The 22,751-nt window shown below is 33.8% G+C and overlaps 1 protein-coding gene across 1 annotated transcript in view; it reads right to left on the bottom strand.

Moving 5' to 3' along the window:
- Nucleotides 1–583: 583 nt before the first annotated feature.
- The window catches only part of LOC148301261 (protein turtle homolog B-like), a 96,561-nt gene continuing 74,393 nt past the window's right edge, over nt 584–22,751 (bottom strand). The window contains exons 7-23 of the mRNA XM_088273536.1: nt 17,694–17,845; nt 16,112–16,256; nt 15,412–15,542; nt 14,301–14,460; nt 12,248–12,342; nt 11,382–11,496; nt 10,727–10,858; nt 9,569–9,681; nt 8,693–8,876; nt 8,215–8,349; nt 7,426–7,515; nt 6,403–6,659; nt 4,940–5,050; nt 3,325–3,514; nt 2,658–2,852; nt 1,295–1,423; nt 584–719 (exon numbers count right to left, since the gene is read on the bottom strand). Coding sequence (XP_088129662.1) covers nt 619–719; nt 1,295–1,423; nt 2,658–2,852; nt 3,325–3,514; nt 4,940–5,050; nt 6,403–6,659; nt 7,426–7,515; nt 8,215–8,349; nt 8,693–8,876; nt 9,569–9,681; nt 10,727–10,858; nt 11,382–11,496; nt 12,248–12,342; nt 14,301–14,460; nt 15,412–15,542; nt 16,112–16,256; nt 17,694–17,845 — 2,435 coding nt within the window. The 3' untranslated portion in view covers nt 584–618. The remainder of the gene's footprint in view (nt 720–1,294; nt 1,424–2,657; nt 2,853–3,324; nt 3,515–4,939; nt 5,051–6,402; nt 6,660–7,425; nt 7,516–8,214; nt 8,350–8,692; nt 8,877–9,568; nt 9,682–10,726; nt 10,859–11,381; nt 11,497–12,247; nt 12,343–14,300; nt 14,461–15,411; nt 15,543–16,111; nt 16,257–17,693; nt 17,846–22,751) is intronic.

The following is a 22,751-nucleotide window of genomic DNA, read 5'->3' as shown; positions in this document are numbered from 1 at the left end:
AAAAACGGTCATTACTTTTGCATCAACCCAATATATATATATATATATATATATATATATATATATATATATATATATATATATATATATATATATATATATATATATATATATATATATATATATATATATATATATATATATATATATATATATATATATATATATATATATATATATATATATATATATATATATATATATATATACATATATATATATATATATATATATATATATATATATATATATATATAAAATATATATATATATATATATATATATATAAAAGTAAAGCCCAAACATAGTGCTTAATTCACTAGAATTTCACAAGAGACATTTACTTCTTCTAGACAGGAAGCTTTTTATTGAGCAGAAACTATTTCGTTTGTATGTGAGGTCCGAATCCTGTTACAAATTCTTCTTCATCTATGTTGAGATGTAAAAACTAATATTTTTAAAATTAATTTAATATGAATATTATCGAAATCAGTCTTACAACCTATGTGCGTAGCACTAAATATAGATCGTTACAAATATTTATATATTGTTCGATCATTTTGTACAAAAATAATACAGACAAATTGGGATAATTTTCACTTTGTCACTGTCAAATTGTTAGTGAGCACTTTCCAGTAGTTTGCTTTCGGCATCGCTAGATGGCACCCTGTGTTGCGTTGAAAAGTCGCTTGTCATTTCGCACATCTCTGGAGAGATATCTGAAAAAAGAAAGAAGAAATTTTCTATTTATTGTAACTGCAGACAGTTGGTAGAATTCCATATTGAATTGTTGGGTCATATATCCAAAATTAAACAAGGTTTATTGGATTGAATTCTACATTTACTTATGTATATCGCTCACTCCTTTCAAGAACGTCATAAATCAAAAATCATAAATTTTCAGTTATGCATGTTTCAGGAATGCCCAGAAAATGTACTATATCCCAGCAAAAGCGGCATATTTTCAACTTAATATATACCCGCTACAGGGCAGAAAGTGTTGTTTTTGCATTTTGAAGAAAAGGTATTGTTTAATTATTTTTTTAAATATACTAAATATTCTTCAAAAACATTCAGGCTTTACCTAAAAAGATCTGTTGCACAGTAAAAAGTTCAATAAGTGGCTTGATATTTATTTTTAATACATTTCATTATATTCTTAAACTTCCAATTGATCTCCTGAAAAATCAAGTTTTTTTTATATATGACGTTGTTGAAAGGAGTGAGCGATATATTGAACTTATAAGTATACTTGCATGAATGTGAAAAGATGTTACAAAAATGATCAACTTACGATTTCTGTCGCTTTCCAACCTCGGAGGATCTAATCGGATGTGAAGGGATCTCATGGAGTCTTCCGGAGAAAGCCTCTCGTATTTAACAGGAAGAGTGGAAGACGGACCCATGGATGATGGCGAAAGCACTGGAAAATAACATAATATTAACCTTTGCCTTACTGTGGCATATCGCTCACTCCTTTCAACAACGTCATATATCTAAAAACTTGATTTTTCAGGAGATCGTTTTAAAAGTTTAAGAATATAATAAAATGTATTAAAAATAAACATCAAGCCACTTTTTGAACTTTTAACTGTGCAACAGATCTTTTTAGGTAAAACCTGAATGTTTTTTCTCCATTTGAAAAATGTTTAGTATATTTGAAAAAATAATTAAACAGTACCATTTCTTCAAAATGCGAAAACAACACTTTCTGCCCTGTAGCAGGTAAATATTAAGTTAAAAATATGCCGCTTTTGCTGGGACATAGTACATTTTCTGGGAATTCTGAAAATATGCATAACTGAAAATTGCCAATTTTTGATATATGACGTTGTTGAAAGGAGTGAGCGATATGTATTCACTAAACTTAATACACTACGGATGTGTCGTGACTGATTTAAAAAAGAATGCTAAAAAACTGCTGTAAACTAACTAACCAAATTACCAACCATTATGCCACTTCCCTGCAGGTATAGGCAAAGAGAATTGAATGCCACACTGCTCTGTCTTAGCAACAAAAAAATTGTGTCGGGTTATGGTCCCACGGTTAGTGTCGCGGACTCTTGAGTCAGAGTTTCTTGGATCGAATCCACTATACCACAATTTGATACCTATTTTTAATCATGAGCCGCTTAGGCATACAGAAATTTGTAAATAATAAAAACACACATATTTTTCTTTTATAGAAATAGTTTTCTGTGAGCCTGAGCGGCTCATTATTAAAAATAGGTATCAAATTGTGGTAGAGTGGATTCGATCCAAGAAACTCTGACTCAAGAGTCAGCGACACTAACCACGGGACCACAACACGACACAATTTTTTTGGTCTCAAACATCAACTACTGGGTGGATAACAGATAAAGGTATACATCGTACTGTTTGTTTCAAAAACCTATCACAAGAAGACTTTGTTTTTTGAGTGGATCAAAAGACAAAGTCTTTTTATTTCTCAAAATAATATATCAATATGATCCACAAAGTTAATACTTCCAATATTCAAAACCCATCACAAGCCTTAAGACATGGGAATGGACATAGTAAGAGTGCCTGAGTGATTCATCGGAGACCTGAGTATAAGCCCTTTAGCGGCCATTTTGTTTATTCCTTTGATATACAAGTTCACATTGCACATTGCACATAAAATAAAGGTAACTCACTGTGGTTCCTTTGAGATTGCAGTGATGGTAGGGCATAAGAGTTGCCGTCATATGACTGCTGACTATTCCTTCCGAAACCGTGGTAGATGTTGCCGGATTGGGTGAAGTTCTTCGGGATGACAGTCGCTTTCTGCGCTGGCGACATTATCAGATAATCCTTGTCGTTCGTCAGGCCGGTATTGGACAATGGTGTTCCTGAAATATTGGATTATTACCTGTTATAAATATTGGAATAGTGAAATAACGATCTATCATTATTATGAGAGGTGCTTGTTATTAGAGGTTCCACAGTATTTCTTAAAATCTATTGTGACATGTGTTTCCAGAAATTTCGCATCATTTTCAAACACTATATACGGTGCATATAATAATAAAAATAAGAATATCTGATAAAATTAAGAAAGGTGTCTTGAGATGGTTTGGACATTTAGAATGAGTGAGGAAAGAATGGTAAAAAAAAATATGAGGAAATGTAGAAGAAAAAGGCATAGGACGATACTTAAATCCAATTCAAATACTTGGTCAGGATTTTAAATAGTTGCCGGGTATGAATGAAGAGATACATGAATGTGGAAGAAGCAAGGGAGGTTTGCAACAGAGTAGTGTGGCATTTTGTTATCTAAGTGGCACGATACCCAGTTAGTTAGTTAAAAATAATTACCATTACCTGATCTAGACAATTGTTGACCTGCTACATAGTTCACGAGGTGCTGATTGGTCGGATACCACTTGCTTGTCTGGCCGCCATTTTGTGCCGTGGAAGCACTGCCTACCCCTACGGAGCTGTACAAGGCCTGTGCCGGAGGATGGCAGTTGATATACAGCTCTGGGTTAGGCATGTTCGAATTATCTGGTATCTAAAATTAAATATATTAATTTTTTTATTATTGTAATAATCCATTGTTTTGTTTACTAATGTGTGGAAAATTATTGTATGACAGGATTCAAAATGAAGATATAAGAAAGGAATGTAAGGCTGAACGAGGAATAATTGAAAAGATACGAAGAGTTCCTTACGGCGGTATGGACATGTGGAGCAAATGGATAACGAGAGAATGACTAAGAAAATATATGTGGTGAATGTGAGAGGGAAAACAGAACGAGGACGACCGAAAAAGACTTGGCACGATCAGATCAATCAGAACCTAAAATCTGGCGGTGTCAAAAGTCTGCGTAATCGGAGGGCATCTATGACTAGATGTATGGATGTGAAGGATGCGAGGAGTATATGTCAGGACAGAAGAGTGTGGCGTTCCATCTTCTCTGCCTACCCCTGCAGAGAAATGGCGTGATGGTAGTAGTAGTAGTTGTTTACAAAATTTAATACAGTTATGTGATAGGAGAAAGCTATTAGACCCGATCAACTTATACAATGTTTTAAACAACATTTTAGACTGTCTTTTGTTATTGCAAATGATAAACATTTATGCCCCAACTAGAAACACGAGAAACCGTCAAATATTTTACTGTAATAATAGCCGGACAGTGTCTGGAATTAGCACTCCCATTCACGGAATGCAAAACCTCGGCAATGATTTCGCTGATCATACCGATATCTGGAACGTGTCACTTGCTAACTATACAGCAAGAATAATTACAATATGTCAGGCTGATGTATAATTCCTTGTCTTATATGTTCATCTTTGTGTGATATACCTATAAAGAGATTATTATTTTGTATCACAATTATGACATGTATTATATTTACTATTTACAAATTGGCTACAGCCATAAATAAAGATTTTTTTTACAAATAACACAATAATTTGCCCTCACAAAGTTTTTTCATGCCAAGGAAACATTTTACAATACCGTAGAACGGGGCTACTTGAACTTTGATGTGTTACTTGAGCCCAGTACAAAAAAAAATTAAATCTGTATTTGGTCTATAGTAATTAACGTATAAGTGTCACTTGTCAGGGAAACAATGAATTATGTCGATACGTTCATTATTGTAGACCAAATACGGATCTATTTTTTTTTTGTACTGGGCTCAAGTAACTCATCAATGTTCAAGTAGCTCCGTTCTACAGTACTTATTTAATGTATTATTACAGTTCAATACATTTTACTTGAGTTGTTTAATTGGGTGTCAGGTTGTGGTCCCGTGGTTGGCGTCGCGGACTCTTGAGTAAGAGTTTCTGGGTTCGAACCTACTCTATCACAATTTGATACCTATTTCTAATAATGAGCCACTTAGGAACACAGAAATAGTATTTTTGTAAATAACAAAAACCAAAATATTTCTCGTTTATTTCAGGAAGAAAAATCATGATTTTCACCTGTGATTGAACACCAGGCGACCTCCGGAATTTGATCATGTCTTCGTAAACCCTGTCGTAAACATGGCTTCGTATGTCTTCCTCGGGATTTGGATTGCTTGTCACGTATACCTGCAAATTTATTCATTTATTTTAACTTCATATACAGAAAAAAAATAAGTATATTGGCGGGCATATTGCTAAAAAGCAGTATCTTCCAACCAACCAAAAACAGACTAGTGATATTAATCAAAACTTTTTATACCATATATAGCTTATACATAACGTTTTATACAATCAGAAGGTAGATAGTACTTGAACATTAAATAAAAACATGAATTACAAATTAACATACAAAAAAACATAAATTACAAAAGATGATAATATGAAAGGCAAAGGAAAAAGGGATTTTAAGAAAGGAGGTAGAGGGAAAAACTAAGGGAGGAGGATCGATGGACGATTAAGATTCTAATGATAAATAGTAATGTCTCAGATGTTTCTTAAAAGTTATTAGAGAAGGTGTATTTTTTACAAGGAGAGGTAATTCATTCCATAGTCTGGTTGCTTGAACAGAGAAGGAATTCCTGAAGAATGATGTGTTATGGCGAGGAATGGAATGAAATTCAAATTCAATTAAACTATTTAGACATTTAATTGAACATCGGTTAAGCAAGATTCGTCAATAGCCAACTCGAACCCCGCCCACTCCTTTCAACCTACGAGTATATAAACCCGACGTATTTTGACTAACATCCCTAGTGCATGTCAGACCTCGGCTCTAAATGCATGTTTGTTCTGCAACCCTTAGTGCATGTTGGTCTTCAGGTCGACCAAAATCGCATGTCGCTCACTCCTTTCAAGGACGTCATATATCAAAAATCGTCAATTTTCAGCTGTGCATGTTTTCGGAATGCCCAGAAAATGTACTATATCTCAGTAAAAGCGACATTTTTTAAACCTCATATTTACCTGCTACAGGGCAGAAAATTTAATTTTTTAATTTTGAAGAAAAGGTATTGTTTAATTATTTTTTTAAATACCCTTATTATTTTTCAAATGGAGAAAAAACATTCAGGTTTTACCTAAAACGATCTGTTGCACAGTAAAAAGTTCAATAAGTGTCTTGATATTTATTTTTAATATATTGTATTATATTTTTAAACTTTAAAAACAATCTCCTGAAAAATCAAGTTTTTTTATTTATGACGTTCTTGAAAGGAGTGAGCGATGTGATAAAAATTTTGTGTTGTTTTAAGTGTGTAAATAGTGCTATGATAGTGACGGTTAGTATTTTTTGCTGCTCTCACGACACTCCCAGTTCGTTTTGAAGGCTGCCATTTTCAGTCACGTATACTCACAAGTACTTCTGCAAAAAACTCTGCACCCTTTCGATGAGCTGGTTACTCATCGTCAAGGGTTTCTGGCCATCTAGGCATGAATTGTTGCACAACACATAATAAAATGAAATAAATAAATATAAGTACCTGTTGACCACTCTGCAGTCTATACACGGGCAGTCTGGTCTGCACCATTTGAGCCCCGTATCGTAACGGATCTATCTGAACATATTGCCCGTTGAAGACGCTGCTGGCGCTGTCTCCATAGTGCTTTGGGAGGGTGTGGGAGTGTTCTTTGGGCGACTCCTGGTCTGGAGTGAGGGCAGCATTAGCAGCCTTGAGCTTGGCCAACTTGCTTCCGGCTTTGTCCATCTTTCCATCCAGAAGGATGTCTGGACTCTTGTCTAAAAGCGATAAGCAAAATAAATAAGCTAACACACTAAGGACGGGCAAGGTATTTCTACCCATTGGGCCGATTGATGCTTAACGATGGGAAGGGTATTTTTACCTTCTGCGCTGGCATCATTTCAAAGTCAGAAAAGAAGGAATTATTTAATAATTAAAATATAACTTTGTTTTAAAATTACTTTAAATATTTTATCATAATTTAATTATAATGTCTACCGGTTTCAAAGCTAACCGCTTCTTTTTGAAGACTGATTAATACTATTAATAGTACTGATCACTCTTGAAAAAGAAGTGGTAAACTTTAAAACCGGTAGACATTATAAGTAAGTTATAATAAAATATTTATAGTGATTTTAAAGAAAGTAACAATATATATATAGGGTTTGAAGAAGATTTTTAATAGTATAACATAATTTAATACTAAGTATAATACTAAAATACTTCACAACATTTTGAGTGTGTCCAAATACTTGTTCACAAATCTGGATTATCTCCAATTACGGGAGTTGTTTTTCACATTATTTTTTGACATCTCATCAAAGATGAAGAAGAATATGGAAGTCTGGGCATTTACATTTAAAATGGAAAATAACAAAGGAATTGCTTCAAATATAAATAAAAGAATTATTTAATGTTTTTATATGAATATTATGTACCAATCTCTTTGTTAAAGTCTAAAATACATGGACACAATTATCAAATCCCGTCATTAGCATATTGTTAGATACTAGATATTGATAAAATTAAACTACTCATATTTACCTAGACTATCCACACTCTCAGTGTCAGTAGCATTCAGAGGGACGTTAGAGCCATCCGTGTGATCTGCATATGGTTTGGTCGCTCCTTGCCCTAAAAAATAAGAAAATTGACTGTTTATTACTTTTTCAGTGAAGCATAAGGCCACATTTCCTTAGTTTCCTCCCGGGTCAGTCTGAAAACTTGACTGTTTATTCATTACTGAGTACATACAGTTGGTGAATGGAAGTCAGCGGTCTTCCGGGGTGGCAGAATTAATTCTTGGGGTTGGAAGATGAGACATGAAGGTGGAATTCTCGCAGTTGGCATTCTCAGGACATATCTTGGGACAAGTCTATCTTTTAAGGATTTAAATCGTCAATTTTCAGTTGTGCATGTTTTCGGAATGCCCGGAAAATGTACTATATCCCAGCAAAAGAGGCATATTTTTAACTTAATATTTACCCGCTACAGGGCAGAAAGTGTTGTTTTGGCATTTTGAAGAAAAGGTATTGTTTGATTATTTTATTAATTAAACCAAATATTTTTCAAATGGAGAAAAAACGTTCAAAAATTTAATAAGTGGCTTGATGCTTATTTTTAATACATTGTATTATACTTTTAAACTTTAAAAACGTTCTCCTGAAAAATCAAGTTTTTTGATTTATGACGTTCTTGAAAGGAGTGAGCGATATATACAAAATAGTATTTCATTTCAAGTTGAGACACTTATGATATTGGTAAGGTTAGGTTTGAGTTTGAAGCAGTAATGAGTCAAAAGTGCATTACGCTGTACTTGAATTTAGGACTCACCATTGGCCGGAGTACGTCTCGGTTTCCGACATTTGGCCAGCAGGATGATGAAGATGGTGAGGACCACAAACAAAATGGCGACTCCTATGAAGATAGTCAGCATGGGCGTCAGTTGTAGAGCCATCACGAGACCACCTACAAAATAAAACATGATGCGTCTTTAACATACTGTTGGTAGAGAGCGGGAGACGCTTATAAGTAATATATTTGCTCACTTTTGGTAGAGTTTGAGACGCCAAAAAACATTGTACAGATTGGAATTGGGTTTACGGTTGTGAAGCACATAAGTGTTAAAACATAAGTGTTAGTACATAGGTAAACTTCGTTTAATGGGAACATAGACATTGTCTTGTCACTATTGAATGGTGACGTATTTTGGGAAAGCATATTATTGATTTATGTTTTATCAATCCATATATATTTTTATATGTATTTGTAAATGTGCCAAATTGTATATATTTGGTATATATCTTCTTACCTGTTTGCTTGAGAGCTTCCTTTAGTGTGTAGGTCTGAAGACTGAAGAGTTCGCTCAGTCCTTTTTTATTATATGCGTAGATATCTATGTTTAGTATGGACGCACTTGGAAGGTTGTTGAATTCAAATTGGGTCGTTCCAAAAGTGGCATTTTTGATCAAGAAATTGGTTTGGGCATTATACACCTGGAAAAAGAATAGGATGATGTCCATTAGTTTGACAGACATACAATAAAAGGCTAAAAGCAAAAGCTAGAGTGGCAGTACACAGTACCGACCGTAATGTATGGATGTGAAGCATGAAGTTGCGGAAAGAAGGATGAAAGAAGGGTGAATTTAGTCGAAATGCGTCTCTCAGTGCGGAAAAACTATGATAGATGTTTGAAAAGTTAAATAAGGAATGAATGCAAGGCTGAGATAAAATTAAGAAAGATGTCTTGAGATGATTTGGACATATGGAAGGAATAATAAAACTAATTTATGAGGCAATGTTAGTTAGAAACAGAAAAGACTTAGGAAAATTTTAGCATGATCAAGTATGTATTTAAAATACTTAAAAATATGCATGAGAAGATGCATGAATGTAGAGGAGGTGACAAATGTTTGCAAAGAGAGAGTGGTGTGGCATTCTATTCTCTGCCTACCTCTGTAAAAAGCGACATGACCGTTAGTTAATAAGTTAAAAATAATGACAAAATTTCTTTAATCATAGTATCAACTGCCAACATAGTACTATGATTTTTTTTAAATGAAAAAAGGTTTTTTCAATGATTGAATTTTACACTGTAAATACCGCTATAGTAATAATGAAATAGTGGTATTTACCAAGTAAAATTACCAAGCAAAAAGTGACAAATTAATTACTGAAAGAGTCTTACTTGCACTAAAAATCTCTGTGTGAGACCTCCATCGTAGCCTTCAGTGCAATTGATAAGGATGGAGTCTTTGGTTTGATTTGTGACAGTACAATTTGTCACTGCATCCGGTTTTCCTAAAAAAATATGAAAAAAACAATCTGTATAAATAAAAATTTTAAAGTTTCTGTGTTCAAAATCTTAAGTATCCTAAATATTTACATCCTAACATCATCTATATTGAGATTTTAAAATGTGTCTTGTAATAATAATTAGACATTGGACCATTCACCCCATGGATGATAGGTACATCAATATAGGCATGTTTATTTAAAAAATGCTGTTTATTTGAGTAGTTTGATATGTTCTCCACCAATACCAGAAAAAAATACTAAAATCGGTCAATATTTGACAAAAAATATTGTCGATTGAGTACACATCTAGTAAAATGGACCATTTTTGCAAAAAATTACAGCAATTTTAGAAATCTCAACATTTTGCGGTTCCCCAACCACCAAAGACAAGTATGGCACGAACGGCGTTCGGAGAACGAGACAACATATAAGTATACCGCGGACGAGCGTGACGTCACCACGCGAAGAACGAGACAAAACGAAATAGACAGACAGCCAGGAACTCGGTCTCCTCTCCTCATCCAGTCACCACCGGGACCAGGTCTACATCCAGTTGTCATTAGCCGGATAGTGATTTGAATGAAATGTTTAAAAATCAAAGTGTAATGTAATCAGTGATCATTCTTTTGTATTAATGTAACGTAGCGATAAGTATTTTTGAATCATGTTAAATATTGTAGAATGAATTGTGGATCAAGAGGTGATTATTTAATTTAACTGCAATCCCTTTATAAACGCATCTTCTGAGGAGAAACAAGTGGGGGTTTTGAGCGCACCATAACCCGTGCAATCCATCCATCCCCGCAATTTCTTAATCTTCTTCCTGGCTCCATCCCAACTTATCGTCTTTGAAGACTGTTAATGCCTGTTGTCTTTCGAGGAAGATCCATGTTGTTAAATGTTTCTGTAGCAATGTTTTGCAATGTCCTGTTTTGTCTAAATGTTTCTGTATCATCCATCAATTTGTTTGGTCATCCTCTAGATGTCTTTTGAGGATGATTGATGGTTTAAAGCACTAAAATAGTAAAAGTGTAGACTGTATATATACCTGCTGGGATAATGTGGAATACACAAGGAACTGACTGAGCTCCTACTATATTGGTCCCAATGCACATCAATGTACCGTAGTCTGAAGAGTTTCTTGGTTTATACGTTGCTACACTTGTGGAGTATGAATAACCTGTTAATTAAATAAAACATTTCAAAAAGCTTAATTAGAAAAAGATTTTTATTGTTATTTTAACACATTATTGCCAGGATACATACAATATTTTTTCAGAATTGTGTCACCTACTTTTAAAACCCGCCAGATTTTAAAATAAATACTCTATCGGAATGCCAATTGTAGGTTTTATTGTTTAAAATATTTAAATACTTGAAAAAATTGCTAAGAAATACTTAAAAACAGTGTTGCATTTCAAATTCCGCTATATTCATGGAACTTGCCTTCTGACCCATATCGGCCAATCAGAGAGCGGGGATAGGTCAAAAATTAAGATGACGTCATTACCTGTTTGTGTCTTATGGTTTTGCCACACTGATAAATCACCTTCCGACTACTATCTACTTTCTACTTTCTACTTTCATCCTTATTTTATATATTATCTACTTTCATCCTTATTTTGCCTTCCATGCTTCCCTTCCGTATTGTTATGGTATGAAATATGGGTTGAAAGCCATATAATCTGAATTTAGATACTCACCGTCAATTTTAGATACAAAATTATTTCCTTGGTTGAAGACTATGACTCGGTTGGCGGGCAGAGTGGTGGACATGACATCGGAATTGTTGAACTTCCAGGTGAAGTGGACTGGGTCCTGAAATCATTTCATTTGAAAATTTCTAGTGAAAAGCTCATTATATAATTTATGCCAAAGCACATAATTTGGGGAATAATATAATGGTTTTAATATTGACAAAAAAGACCACTTTTGAGTTTATTAATGTAAACACGACTAGTTTTGATGATGTCCTCATCAAAAGGTGAAAATACAACATTTACTTGTATTTATTGAAATGATGTGACTGCAGAGCGTACCACAGAAACAAAAAAACTCTAAGAATGTCAGAAATGCTTAGATATCAAGTGTTTTTTTTCTTAAATATGGTATAAACCAAGTAAAATTCAAATGAATAATGGAAGAATACAAGTAAAAACAAAATCTGTCGATATGGCGTTTTTATAATAGTTATCCTTATATATCATATGGGATTCAATGCAAATCGGACACTGTAACAAAAAACCCACTAAGAGTGTCAGAAATGAAGACTCTAAGGAGAATATCTGGCAAGAGTATACGAGATAGAATGCGGAACCATGGGATAAGAGAAATATGCTAGATGGAAGATTTCGTAACGAGAGGAAGGCAACGAAGAAGACTCAAGATGAACCATCCAGACTCCCTCACATTACACAGCACGGCCAATCCCAATGTAGAAGACTCTCAAGCAGATCACCAAAGAGATGGATTGACAGCTGGGAATCGACATCGCAGGAGGCCCTTTTAAAAATAGCCCTCAAGGACTACACCAATATAGAATAAGATAAAGGTATATAAAATGACGTACCATAGGATTTGCAAGGAGTTCACAAGATATTTTAGCCTCTTCATTCCTTGCTACATTGTAGATGATCTGCTGACCATGTCGGCAGTATGGTTTGACTGGAAAAAAGAGAATATTATGACAATTTTTTGAGAGATTCTCAAAAGAAGGCATCGTTACATATCGCTCACTCCTTTCAAGAACGTCATAAATCAAAAAACTTGATTTCTCAGGAGAACGTTTTTAAAGGTTATAAATATAATACAAAGTATTAAAAATAAATATCAAGCCACTTATTGAACTTTTTACTGTGCAACAGATCTTTTTAGGTAAAACCTGAATGTTTTTTCTCCATTTGAAAAATATTAAGTATATTTTAAAAAAGTAATTAAACAATACCTTTTCTTCAAATTACTCCTTTCAAGAACGTCATAAATCAAAAATCGACAATTTTCAGTTGTGCATGTTTTCGGAATGCCCAAAAAATGTACTATATCCCAGCAAAAGAGGCATATTTTTAACTCAATATTTACCCGCTACAGGGAAGAATGTTTAGTTTTTGCATTTTGAAAAAAAATGTATTGTTTAATTATTTTTTTTTACATACTAAATATTTTTCAAATGGAGAAAAAACCTTCAGGTTTTACCTAAGAAGATCTGTTGCACAGTAAAAATTTCAATAAGTGGCTTGATATTTATTTTTAATACATTGTATTATATTTTTAAACTTTAAAAACGTTCTCCTGAAAAATCAAGTTTTTTGATTTATGACGTTCTTGAAAGGAGTGAGCGATATGTTTGATGAGTTTCTGTGTTTTAGATTTTGTAGTTCTATGCACGTTACTATAAAGTGTATTAATGGTTAGGATCATTATACGTTGCATCCTGCTAGTTTAGCTTCCACTGTTGAACCTTGGCTTGCCATAACTAAATTTAAATATGAATTTTTAGTATGTGTAGCCTAAGTAGACCAAGAGAAATCTGTTTTCTGATTAAATTCAATGTTTTAAGTATTAAACAAACATTCACTTTGTTCCCAGCATTCACTCTCCTTTCTATATCTTTATCAATCTTTCCATCCCTAGAAAACATACTACCCAAATACACGAAATCATCTACCTGATCCAAAATCTCTCCGTTTACCAATATTTCACATTCAGATCTGCATTCTTCTCTTTCGAAAACCATAATGCGATCTCTCAGAAGAATGTGCGACAAAGCGATGTATGATAGATGTGCAAATAGTGAAATAAGGAAGGAATGCAAAGCTGAGATAAGCATTATCGATAAAATTAAGAAAGGTGTGTTGAGATGGTTTGGACATGTAGAATGAATGAGTGAGGAAAGAACGGTAAAACAAATTTATGAGGCGAATGTAAGTGGGAAAAGAAGCAGAAGAAGACCGAGAAAAACATGGCACGATCAGGTATGCCAAATACTTGAAAGTGGTCAGGTTAGGAGTCGTAACAATCGGCGGGTATGTATGAGGAGATGCATGAACGTGGAAGAGGCGAAGAATGTTTGCAAGGACAGAGTGGTGTGGCGCTCTATTCTCTCTGCCTACCCCTGCGGGGAAACGGCGTGATGGTTAGTTAGTTAATTTTGTTTTTTAATAAACTTATTTGTTATAGTTTTGAATTCTCTTATGAAAAACCGATCAAGCATTTGGCTGGTGGGGATAATAAACTTTAAATGTTAGATAAAAACAAAACACCTGTATAAAACCACTTTTGAGTTTATTCATGTAAGCACGACTAGTTTCGAGAACTACAGATGTTCTCGTCAACATGTGAAAATACAAATAAGCACATATTCTAACAGTGTATTTGTTTGTATGTGCGTTAATTGATATATGCCATGTACTAAGGTGGTGGAAGATGATAAGTAATAAAAAAAAGTGTCGGGTTGTGGTCCCGTGGTTAGTGTCGCGGACTCTTGAGTCAGAATTTCTCAGTTCTTTTCGAACCCGTTCTTTTTTAAAATAAAAAATGAAAAAATAAAAAACTCCCTAGTGCAGTTATAATTCCCCCGTTACATAGACCGTTGAAGCGAATGTAAGGAATAGGGATGTACTCACATTTGATATCTAAGAATATTTTGTTGCTTTTCCCCTCCCCTTCTTCATTGACTGCTTTACACTGGTATTCTCCACCCCTGGATTTGTTCAGCCTCTGCAGGACCAAGCTCTGATTAGAAATGATGATCCCTTCTTGAGCGTTAGACTGCAAAATCACATCCTGAAACACAAAATATAAAAATGAAACACTTGCGTAACAGGACCCTTTTGACATTATTAATTTAAACATGACTAGCTTAGAGACAGATGGTTTCATCAACAGGTGAAAATATAAACTATTAAATATTTTTTTTCTGTATATTAAAAGCATTGTTAACTGTGTGGTATGGTAATAAAACACATTTGACAAACATTTACAATCTGATTTGACTTGATGATGGAATGATTATTCCGAAACCGTTAGTCACGAAGTAGTGTTTTTCAATATTATATTACACACAGTGAACGATGAATAACAAGGAGAGTGTTACAAACTTTCTAGTTTGTACAATATACACAATAAAACAATGTATTGATTTTAGTGTAAAATGATGAAAATGTGCAAAATAAAAGGGTTCAAATCTAACTTAATGTTGTAGACAATTTTATCATTTGTACACAATTTTATCAATTTTTCCTAATTTGGACACATCCAAAATTTTGTTAAAAAAATAACTAGTGAAATAATAAGCTGCGTAAAAAAAATAACCATGTTTTCAGGCGTCTCCCAGTACGTACAATAATTCAGCAAGGTATTCCCTACATTAAAATAAACAGGGTCTCTACTTAATAAAAGCTTACTGAAATCAATCATAGATACTCCTGCAAATTCACACATTAATAAGATTTACGATATATGTATGAGTTCCAAAAATTTAAGTAGTGTGGTTGTCAATCATGGTGGAATGATGAATGTAACACTGTATCAAGTAATCATTTAACCAGCCTATGACAAGACCAAATAACTCTTGGATGCTGCAGAAAGAAAACATGGTAAGAAGGCATGGCCTAGGTGACGTTGTCCATGATAGAAGGACCTACAATCTGAGGACGAGGAGAGCTGACCCCGACAGTCTACAAAGACGATAAGTCAGGATGAAGCCAGGAAGAAGAAGAAGTATTTAATACTTACATTTTGGTACCAACTGATTTTCACAACCCAGGGATTAGCTTTGATATTACACTCAAAGTAAACGTCGGATCCTTCATATATACTGGAAGCTTTCAAAGTCTTTCCATAGTCCAATTTCACTACTGGCACATCTGAAAGCAAAAACAAAATATAACTAACAAACTAACTAACTAACTAACCATCACGCCGCTTTGGTTCAATAAGTGGCTTGATATTTATTATTCAAGCTTATAATTTGACCAGATAATTTATTTACAACATTTTGAGTGTGTCCAAATACAAGTTCACAAAACCTGGATTATTTCCCATTACAGGAGTTATTTTCATATTATTTTTTGACATCTCATCAAAGATGAAGAAGAATATGGAAGTCTGGGCATTTACGGGGCTGAAAACCGTCATAGGCTGGTTCAAGTGATTACTTTACACACGTGTAACATTCACCAATTCTGCCCATTATTGAAAACCACACTACTCAAATTCTTCAGCCCCGTAAATGCCCAGACTTCCATATTCTTCCTTTGTGTGAACATGCATTTGGACACACTCAAAATGTTGGCTTGATATTTATTTTTATAACATTTAATTATATTTTTTAACTTTCAATACGATCTCCTGAAAATCAAGTTTTTTGACATATGACGTTGTTAAAAGGAGTGAGCGATGTGTAAAGTGTGTTATAGAAAGTATGGATGGTTACGGAATATGTTGAGCTTCCAGCCGTCTTCCTTGAGGGAGTCCGGGAGAGACCCAACAGCGGAGCGGCAGCAGAGGAACTTCCCAGCATCTTCCATCACAGGAGTGAAGCTCAGGATACTGGTGGTCAAGTTTCCATCATCAGATACCTGGAAACCAGAGAAACAATGTGACCATTCAATCATATACAAAGGGGGAAGAGAAGACAGAATGAAGAAGATTTACGTTCAAGATAAATCTAGGATTGTGTAGGGTTGTGGTCCCGTGGTTAGTGTCCCAGACTCTTGAGTCAGAGTTTCTCGGTTCAAACCCACTCTACCACAATTTGATACCTATTTCTAATAATGAGCTGGTTAGGCGCATTATTAGAAATAGTATGAAATTGAAATATTTGTGTAAATAATAAAAACACAAATATTTCTCTCATTTTTAAGTTTTTTTTTTTTAAATATATGTACATTAAAACAATTTTAAAAAATACATAAATAATGAAAATACAAATATTTATATTTATAAAAAAAATATTAAAGAAAGGGGAAAAAGAAGACAGAATGAAGAAGATTTATTACTACAACTTCTACTACTCCGCCTCTGTGGTGTAATGGTCAGCGTATTTAGCTACCGCGCTGGAGGTCCCGGGTTCGATTCTCAAGGGGGGGGGGGGTGAAAAAAAATATTAGTGATTCACTGTCATTTTATTTAATATAATCCTGGACTGGTCCCAGAAGCGCAGGAGTGATCACCTTGCTTTCATGGAAGCAACGATCAAGATAACACAGCGTCAATATGATGCAGTGCCCTATGCACCATTGTGTTCGGATGAGGGTTTGAAGAATATAATAATTACATATGTTCTTCTTGTAACCCTTATCCGCACCCAATATATTGATGTAAAGTTTTTTTTTTTTTATTCAGTAAAATAAGTTATTTAAAAACAAAATCTGTTTGCCACGCTAAATCTTTTTGTATACTGCGGCTGTCTAGTGCACAAAGGTCAGTGGCGGTACTTCCCTAGAAGCCCAAAAGCCCGGTTTGCTTAACAACTCCAAATAAAAATGACTAAATCTAGACCAAATGATCAAAAGTACATAATTAATGTATGACTATTTTTAAATTATCGCGCGCTTACATGATTATTAAACACTATGCATGCCATTATATGGTGATGGTACTTATTAGTTATGGTTAATATCTGAGGAAGATATTTTAGTATAGTGAACATTTTCTTTATTTCAAGGTGATGGCTATACCTTACAAAAGTTACATGTTAACATATTTTTACAATGATTACAATACATTGTTTATATTTATAATACTTTCTGGGTGCTTACTATACTGGGAATGATATGAGGTGAAGAAATTATAGGTACATCATGTATTCACGAATGTGAAAAATAATGGGCTTGCCTTACTGGTAAACCCTAGGCACGCCACTGACAAAGGTCAAGTATTATTGTAAGTATTTGCAATAATTATACCACCTTCTGATAGTGATTAATTTTGTGCCACCCTGTATAGTAATAATTTTTATTATTATTATTAAAGGAGAAACGGAAAATTGATATTGGCAAACTTATAGAACTTACCGACTCTCTCGTAGTTTTGAGCCTAGTAGATCCTTTCCACCACGATACGGAGGGCTTCGGCCTTCCTCCCAAAGTTTGGCAACTTACTTCAGTCGTTTTGTTGTGCGAGAATGGCCTCTCCTTACCTTGAATCTTCACCCAAAGCGGTTTGACTGAAATTGTGAAAAAACATGTGTTATACAAATGTAAAGTAAAGTTCACTAATCATCACACAGACATATCGTAGTCGTACAGGAGAAAGTGACCAACTAACAAAGCGTAAATGTTCAGGAGGGCCATTTAAGTCGCTTTTGCTTGGCAACAAAATAAACGTCAATGCAGTTAGTCATTTTTAAAAAGTCAGTATATTATACTTCCAAGTTTAAAATTGTTTTTGGATTTTTTCAGGGCAATATTAAGCTAGTAAGATATCAAATAGTCAATAATCACATATTGTAAAAAAATGCACTTGGCCACTTTCTCAAGTATGACTACGATATAATATATAAATATATATATATATATATATATATATATATATATATATATATATATATATATATATATATATATATATATATATATATATATATATAAAATATATATATATATATATATATATATATATATATATATATATATATATATATATATATATATATATATATATAAATATATATATATATATATATATATATATATATATATATATATATATATATATATATATATATATATATATATATATATATATATATATATATATATATATATATATATATATATATATATATATATATATATATACATACATACACATATATAATCCGCCTCCGTAGTGTAATAGTACTCGGTATGTTCGGCATGCTCGGCTGCCGTACTGGAGGTCCGGGATCGATTCCCAGGGGGGGGTTAAATAAATATAAATGACTTTTCACTCTTATATTTAATAATACTGCCCTGAACTGATACCCGAAGCGGAGGGCTGATCACCTTTCCTTCATGTGTTAACGATCTAGATAACACTGCGTTTATATGATGCAGTGCCCTATGCACCATCGGGTATGTTTATGTACGTACAAAAAAATATAGTAAGCAATGAAAACATGCTGTTGATCATTTCGGAAGTAAAAACAAATGTATTGACTAAAAAGGTCCATAATCCATTATGCTTTGTAAGTAGCGATCGCGTGACCCCATAATATGGGCTTTCACCACCAAACGACGATAAAACTTAATCAATTAAAACTTTTAATTAAACTAGCATCACTGTACTAATTTAACGCAGCTTTCGAGTCGGCCGTTTTACCCTATTTCAAAAGCGCTAATCCTGAAGCGCTGGCTCTATCAAAATTTGACTGGAGCTTTTTTGAATCACCATTTACGTGAGTTTTGCAGAGAGGCTTACGACTAATCCTTCTGTATCCAACTAATTTATCATTATATCGCTTCCTCGCAGGGGTAGGCAGAGAGATAGAACGCCACAAAATCGCCTCTGTCACATTCATCTACTCATACATACACGCCGATTATTCCGACTTCTCACCTGACCATATCCAAGTATTTTAAAAAAATCATGTCTTTTTATAGTAGATTTATATTATCCACTGACACTTCGTGATGGAATTGCATTTTCAATTTATTATTAGATTAAAACCAATATTTTTAGCTTTTCCACTTTTTTATTTGACCAGCGACCGGGTTTCGTCGTTACCGAAATCATCAGACTGGATGATGTCGGTAACGACGAAACCCGGTCGCTGGTCAAATAAAAAAGTGGAAAAGCTAAAAATATTGGTTTTAATCTTTTTATAGTATTTCTTTTTTCTTCACTCATTCGATTCATATCGTAGTCATACAGGAAAAAGTGACCAAGTGCATTTTTTACAAAAACGTGATCATTGTCTATTTGATATCTTACTAGCTAAATATTGCCTCGAAAAAATCCCAGAGGATTTTAAACTTGGAAGTATAATATATTATCGACTTGTATAATATTGGCTAACTGCATTGATGTTTATTTTGTTGCCAAGCAAAAGTGACTTAAATGCCCTCCTGAACATTTTACGTTTTGTTAGTTGGTCACTTTCTCCTGTACGACTACGATATTCTCAAATCATCTTAACACACTTTTTTAATTTTATGGATAATGCTTATTTCAGTCTTCCATTCTTTCCTTATATCACCATTCGAAACTCTATCATAAATAGAAATAGAGAATAGAACGCCAGGAAATCTGCTTTTGCAAACAAACTGTCTCATTTATGCATTTCCTCATATGTACTCGCCGATTATTCTGACTTCTCACCGGACCTTTTGACCTCACCCACGTGACATGCCAAGGTTTTTCTTGGTCTTGCTCTGCTTCTATTTCTAAATACATTCGCCTCATAATTTTGTTTTACTGTTCTTTCCTCACTCAATTGATTCACATAGCAAAACCACCTTAACACTCATTCATTAATTTTATGTTACACGTGCATAAAGTATCACTCAAACCAGCATACGACAGGTCGCAAGCCCTGTAAATACACAAACTTTTACAGTTTTATTAATCTATGTTACGATATCAATATGGTCAAAATATGGTCGTAACAATCGGCGGGTATGTATGAGGAGATGCATGAACGTGGAAGAGGCGAGGAATGTTTGCGAAGACAGAGTGGTGTGGCGTTCTGTTCTCTTTGCCTACTCCTGCGGGGAAGCAGCATGATGGTTAGTTAGTTAGTTAGTTAGTTTTTATGGTCAAAATGTCAAAATGTCAACATATTCAATGTTTTAGAACTCCTAGGTATGTAGATCAACCAGATTTGTGAACAAGTGTTTGGACACACTCAAAATGTAGTAAATAAAATAGCTGATCAAATTTCAAAATACAAAAAAAATAAAATTACGTTTTCAGGCAGTTATCGGTATTTTAAAAAAAAAGGAATAACCCGCAAAGCCTCTACTTTTTTAGGCTTGTCTGCAGGTAGGATAGTAAGGATAGGGAAAGTAAATATGAAAAATACACCACAAACACCCAGACCAATTGAAAATAAATATGTCTTGAATTTATTTTGCAATTGGCGGGAAAAGAACCCGCGACGCCAGTTTCGCAGGCGAGCGTCTACCCAAAAAAGTGAGTGTTTTTTTCTTTAGTTTAAATTCTTTTGCACTACATGACATAAATTCAAATACAAAAAAATATAAATATAAATAGAAAAAAAAAGATCCCATGAAGGCATGGCCTGTGTGTGGGTAAACAATATAATTTAGTCATAGTAAAGGGTATAAGGGTATAGGTATTATAAGTAGAACTAGAATAATAGTATTAATATAAATTCAAAAAATACTTGTTAATTAATTATTGTTACGCGTAATTTTTCCAGAGGTTTATCACCCCTGGTCTAAACTACGTAATTAATTAATACTATGGACCACTTCGTTACATTAATTGAAACATACAATACGAAGAATTTCGATGTGCGGTCAGTCATCATCTTCAAGTGCCCTCATACGTCACTTTAACCCGTAAGCTGCGGATCGTATCTATTGTCGTTTTTTATAGAAGTACCGTTGACTGCGGATCGCATGCATAGTGGTTTTTCAACTTTACGTACTTATATCAACACCTATGGACAATTTTTTGCACTTAAATTTGGTTCGAGGCATAGATAAATTAGTTCTCTTTGATTTATTGCTATAAAATATCAAAATTATTTTAATTTAGTGTCAACTTTATCGTGAATACTTCCGGTCGGCTCGTGGTCCGCAGATACGACAGCCGCGTCTTTTATACAGCCGCCATACTTTAGTCCGCGAGTCCGTAAATGTTAATATTGTTGTGCAAATACACCATAAAAACATAATAAGTAAAGTGCATTGTGTACTGTGAACATCTATGATGGATATCCAAAAGTTTCACTACAAAAAATAAGCAAAAATATGCTTTTTTTGTCAAAAATATTGTAATGTAAAATAATCCAGCACGGGACGGAAAGTTTGACACTCAAAATCGAGCAGCTTAGAGGTTAGACTGATATTAACCATTAACAACCAGTGTTTTATTTTTTTTAATTTTTTTTATTTTTTTATTAGAAGGAAAAACAGAATACAAAAAAAATCATAAATACCAACAGTTTTTCACATTTATGCATAGGAAAAGTCTATATATGAGAAGAGACATGAGATAAGGATGGGATAAAGAGAAAAGGAGATGAGAGTGATAGGAAAAGAAGAAAAGGAGAGGACTGGGAATAGAATTACCCTTTTAGGTTCATAAAATTTTGAATAATTTTGCTTTAAAGTTAGAAAGATTGGAGTAAAACATGTCAAGGTGGGTACAATATTCATTGAATTTCCCACAACTTCGATATATAAAAGAATTTTTCAAATAGTTATTTGATGGTGCTGAATCATAAAAAAGATAAAGTGTTGTTCACTGTTAATCCAAGATAACTGGATCCTCACGCGGAAACGCGATTGCTGGTGTGTGAGAAATATGGTATTATCACTCGGCAGGAATATCTAATTTAACATAATCAACTTATAAAGGATTGTGTAAGACTCGTTTTGTGTTTATAACAGCCGATATAATCAATATTTTAATTCATCAATTAGATGAGTTAGTTTCAAATTATATAGATTTTCTGAACAAGTATTTGGACTTACTCAAAATGTTGTGAATAAATTATCAGGTCAAATTATAAGCCTGCATAATAAAAATGAAAATGACATTTTCTGGCGTTTCTCATGTGTGTGATTATAATCCAGGATTCGGACCTCACATACTAATGAAAGAGTTTCTGCTCAATAAAAAGCTTGTCTCATCTCACCAATGGATGTCTCTAGTGAAGTTCTAGTGATTCAAGAACAACGTTTCAGAATTGGTATTCTGAAACATTGTTCTTGAAGCAACTTCTTGGAAGCTTCATATATATGAAGCTTCCAAGAAGTTGAGAAGTGTGGTTGTCAAAAATGGGTAGAATTGGTGAATGTTACTCGTGTGTAAAGTGATCACTCAAACCAGCCTATGACGGTCGTCAGCCCCGTAAATGCCCAGACTTCCATATTCTTCTTCGTCTTTGATGAGATGTC

Source organism: Brachycentrus maculatus, unplaced genomic scaffold, assembly GCF_059751285.1.
Source record: "Brachycentrus maculatus isolate JH-2025_06_01 unplaced genomic scaffold, ASM5975128v1 h1tg000588l, whole genome shotgun sequence".
Lineage (NCBI taxonomy): Eukaryota > Metazoa > Arthropoda > Insecta > Trichoptera > Brachycentridae > Brachycentrus > Brachycentrus maculatus.
Note: the sequence above shows the minus strand (reverse complement) of the source record. Positions and strands in the feature narration are given on the sequence as shown.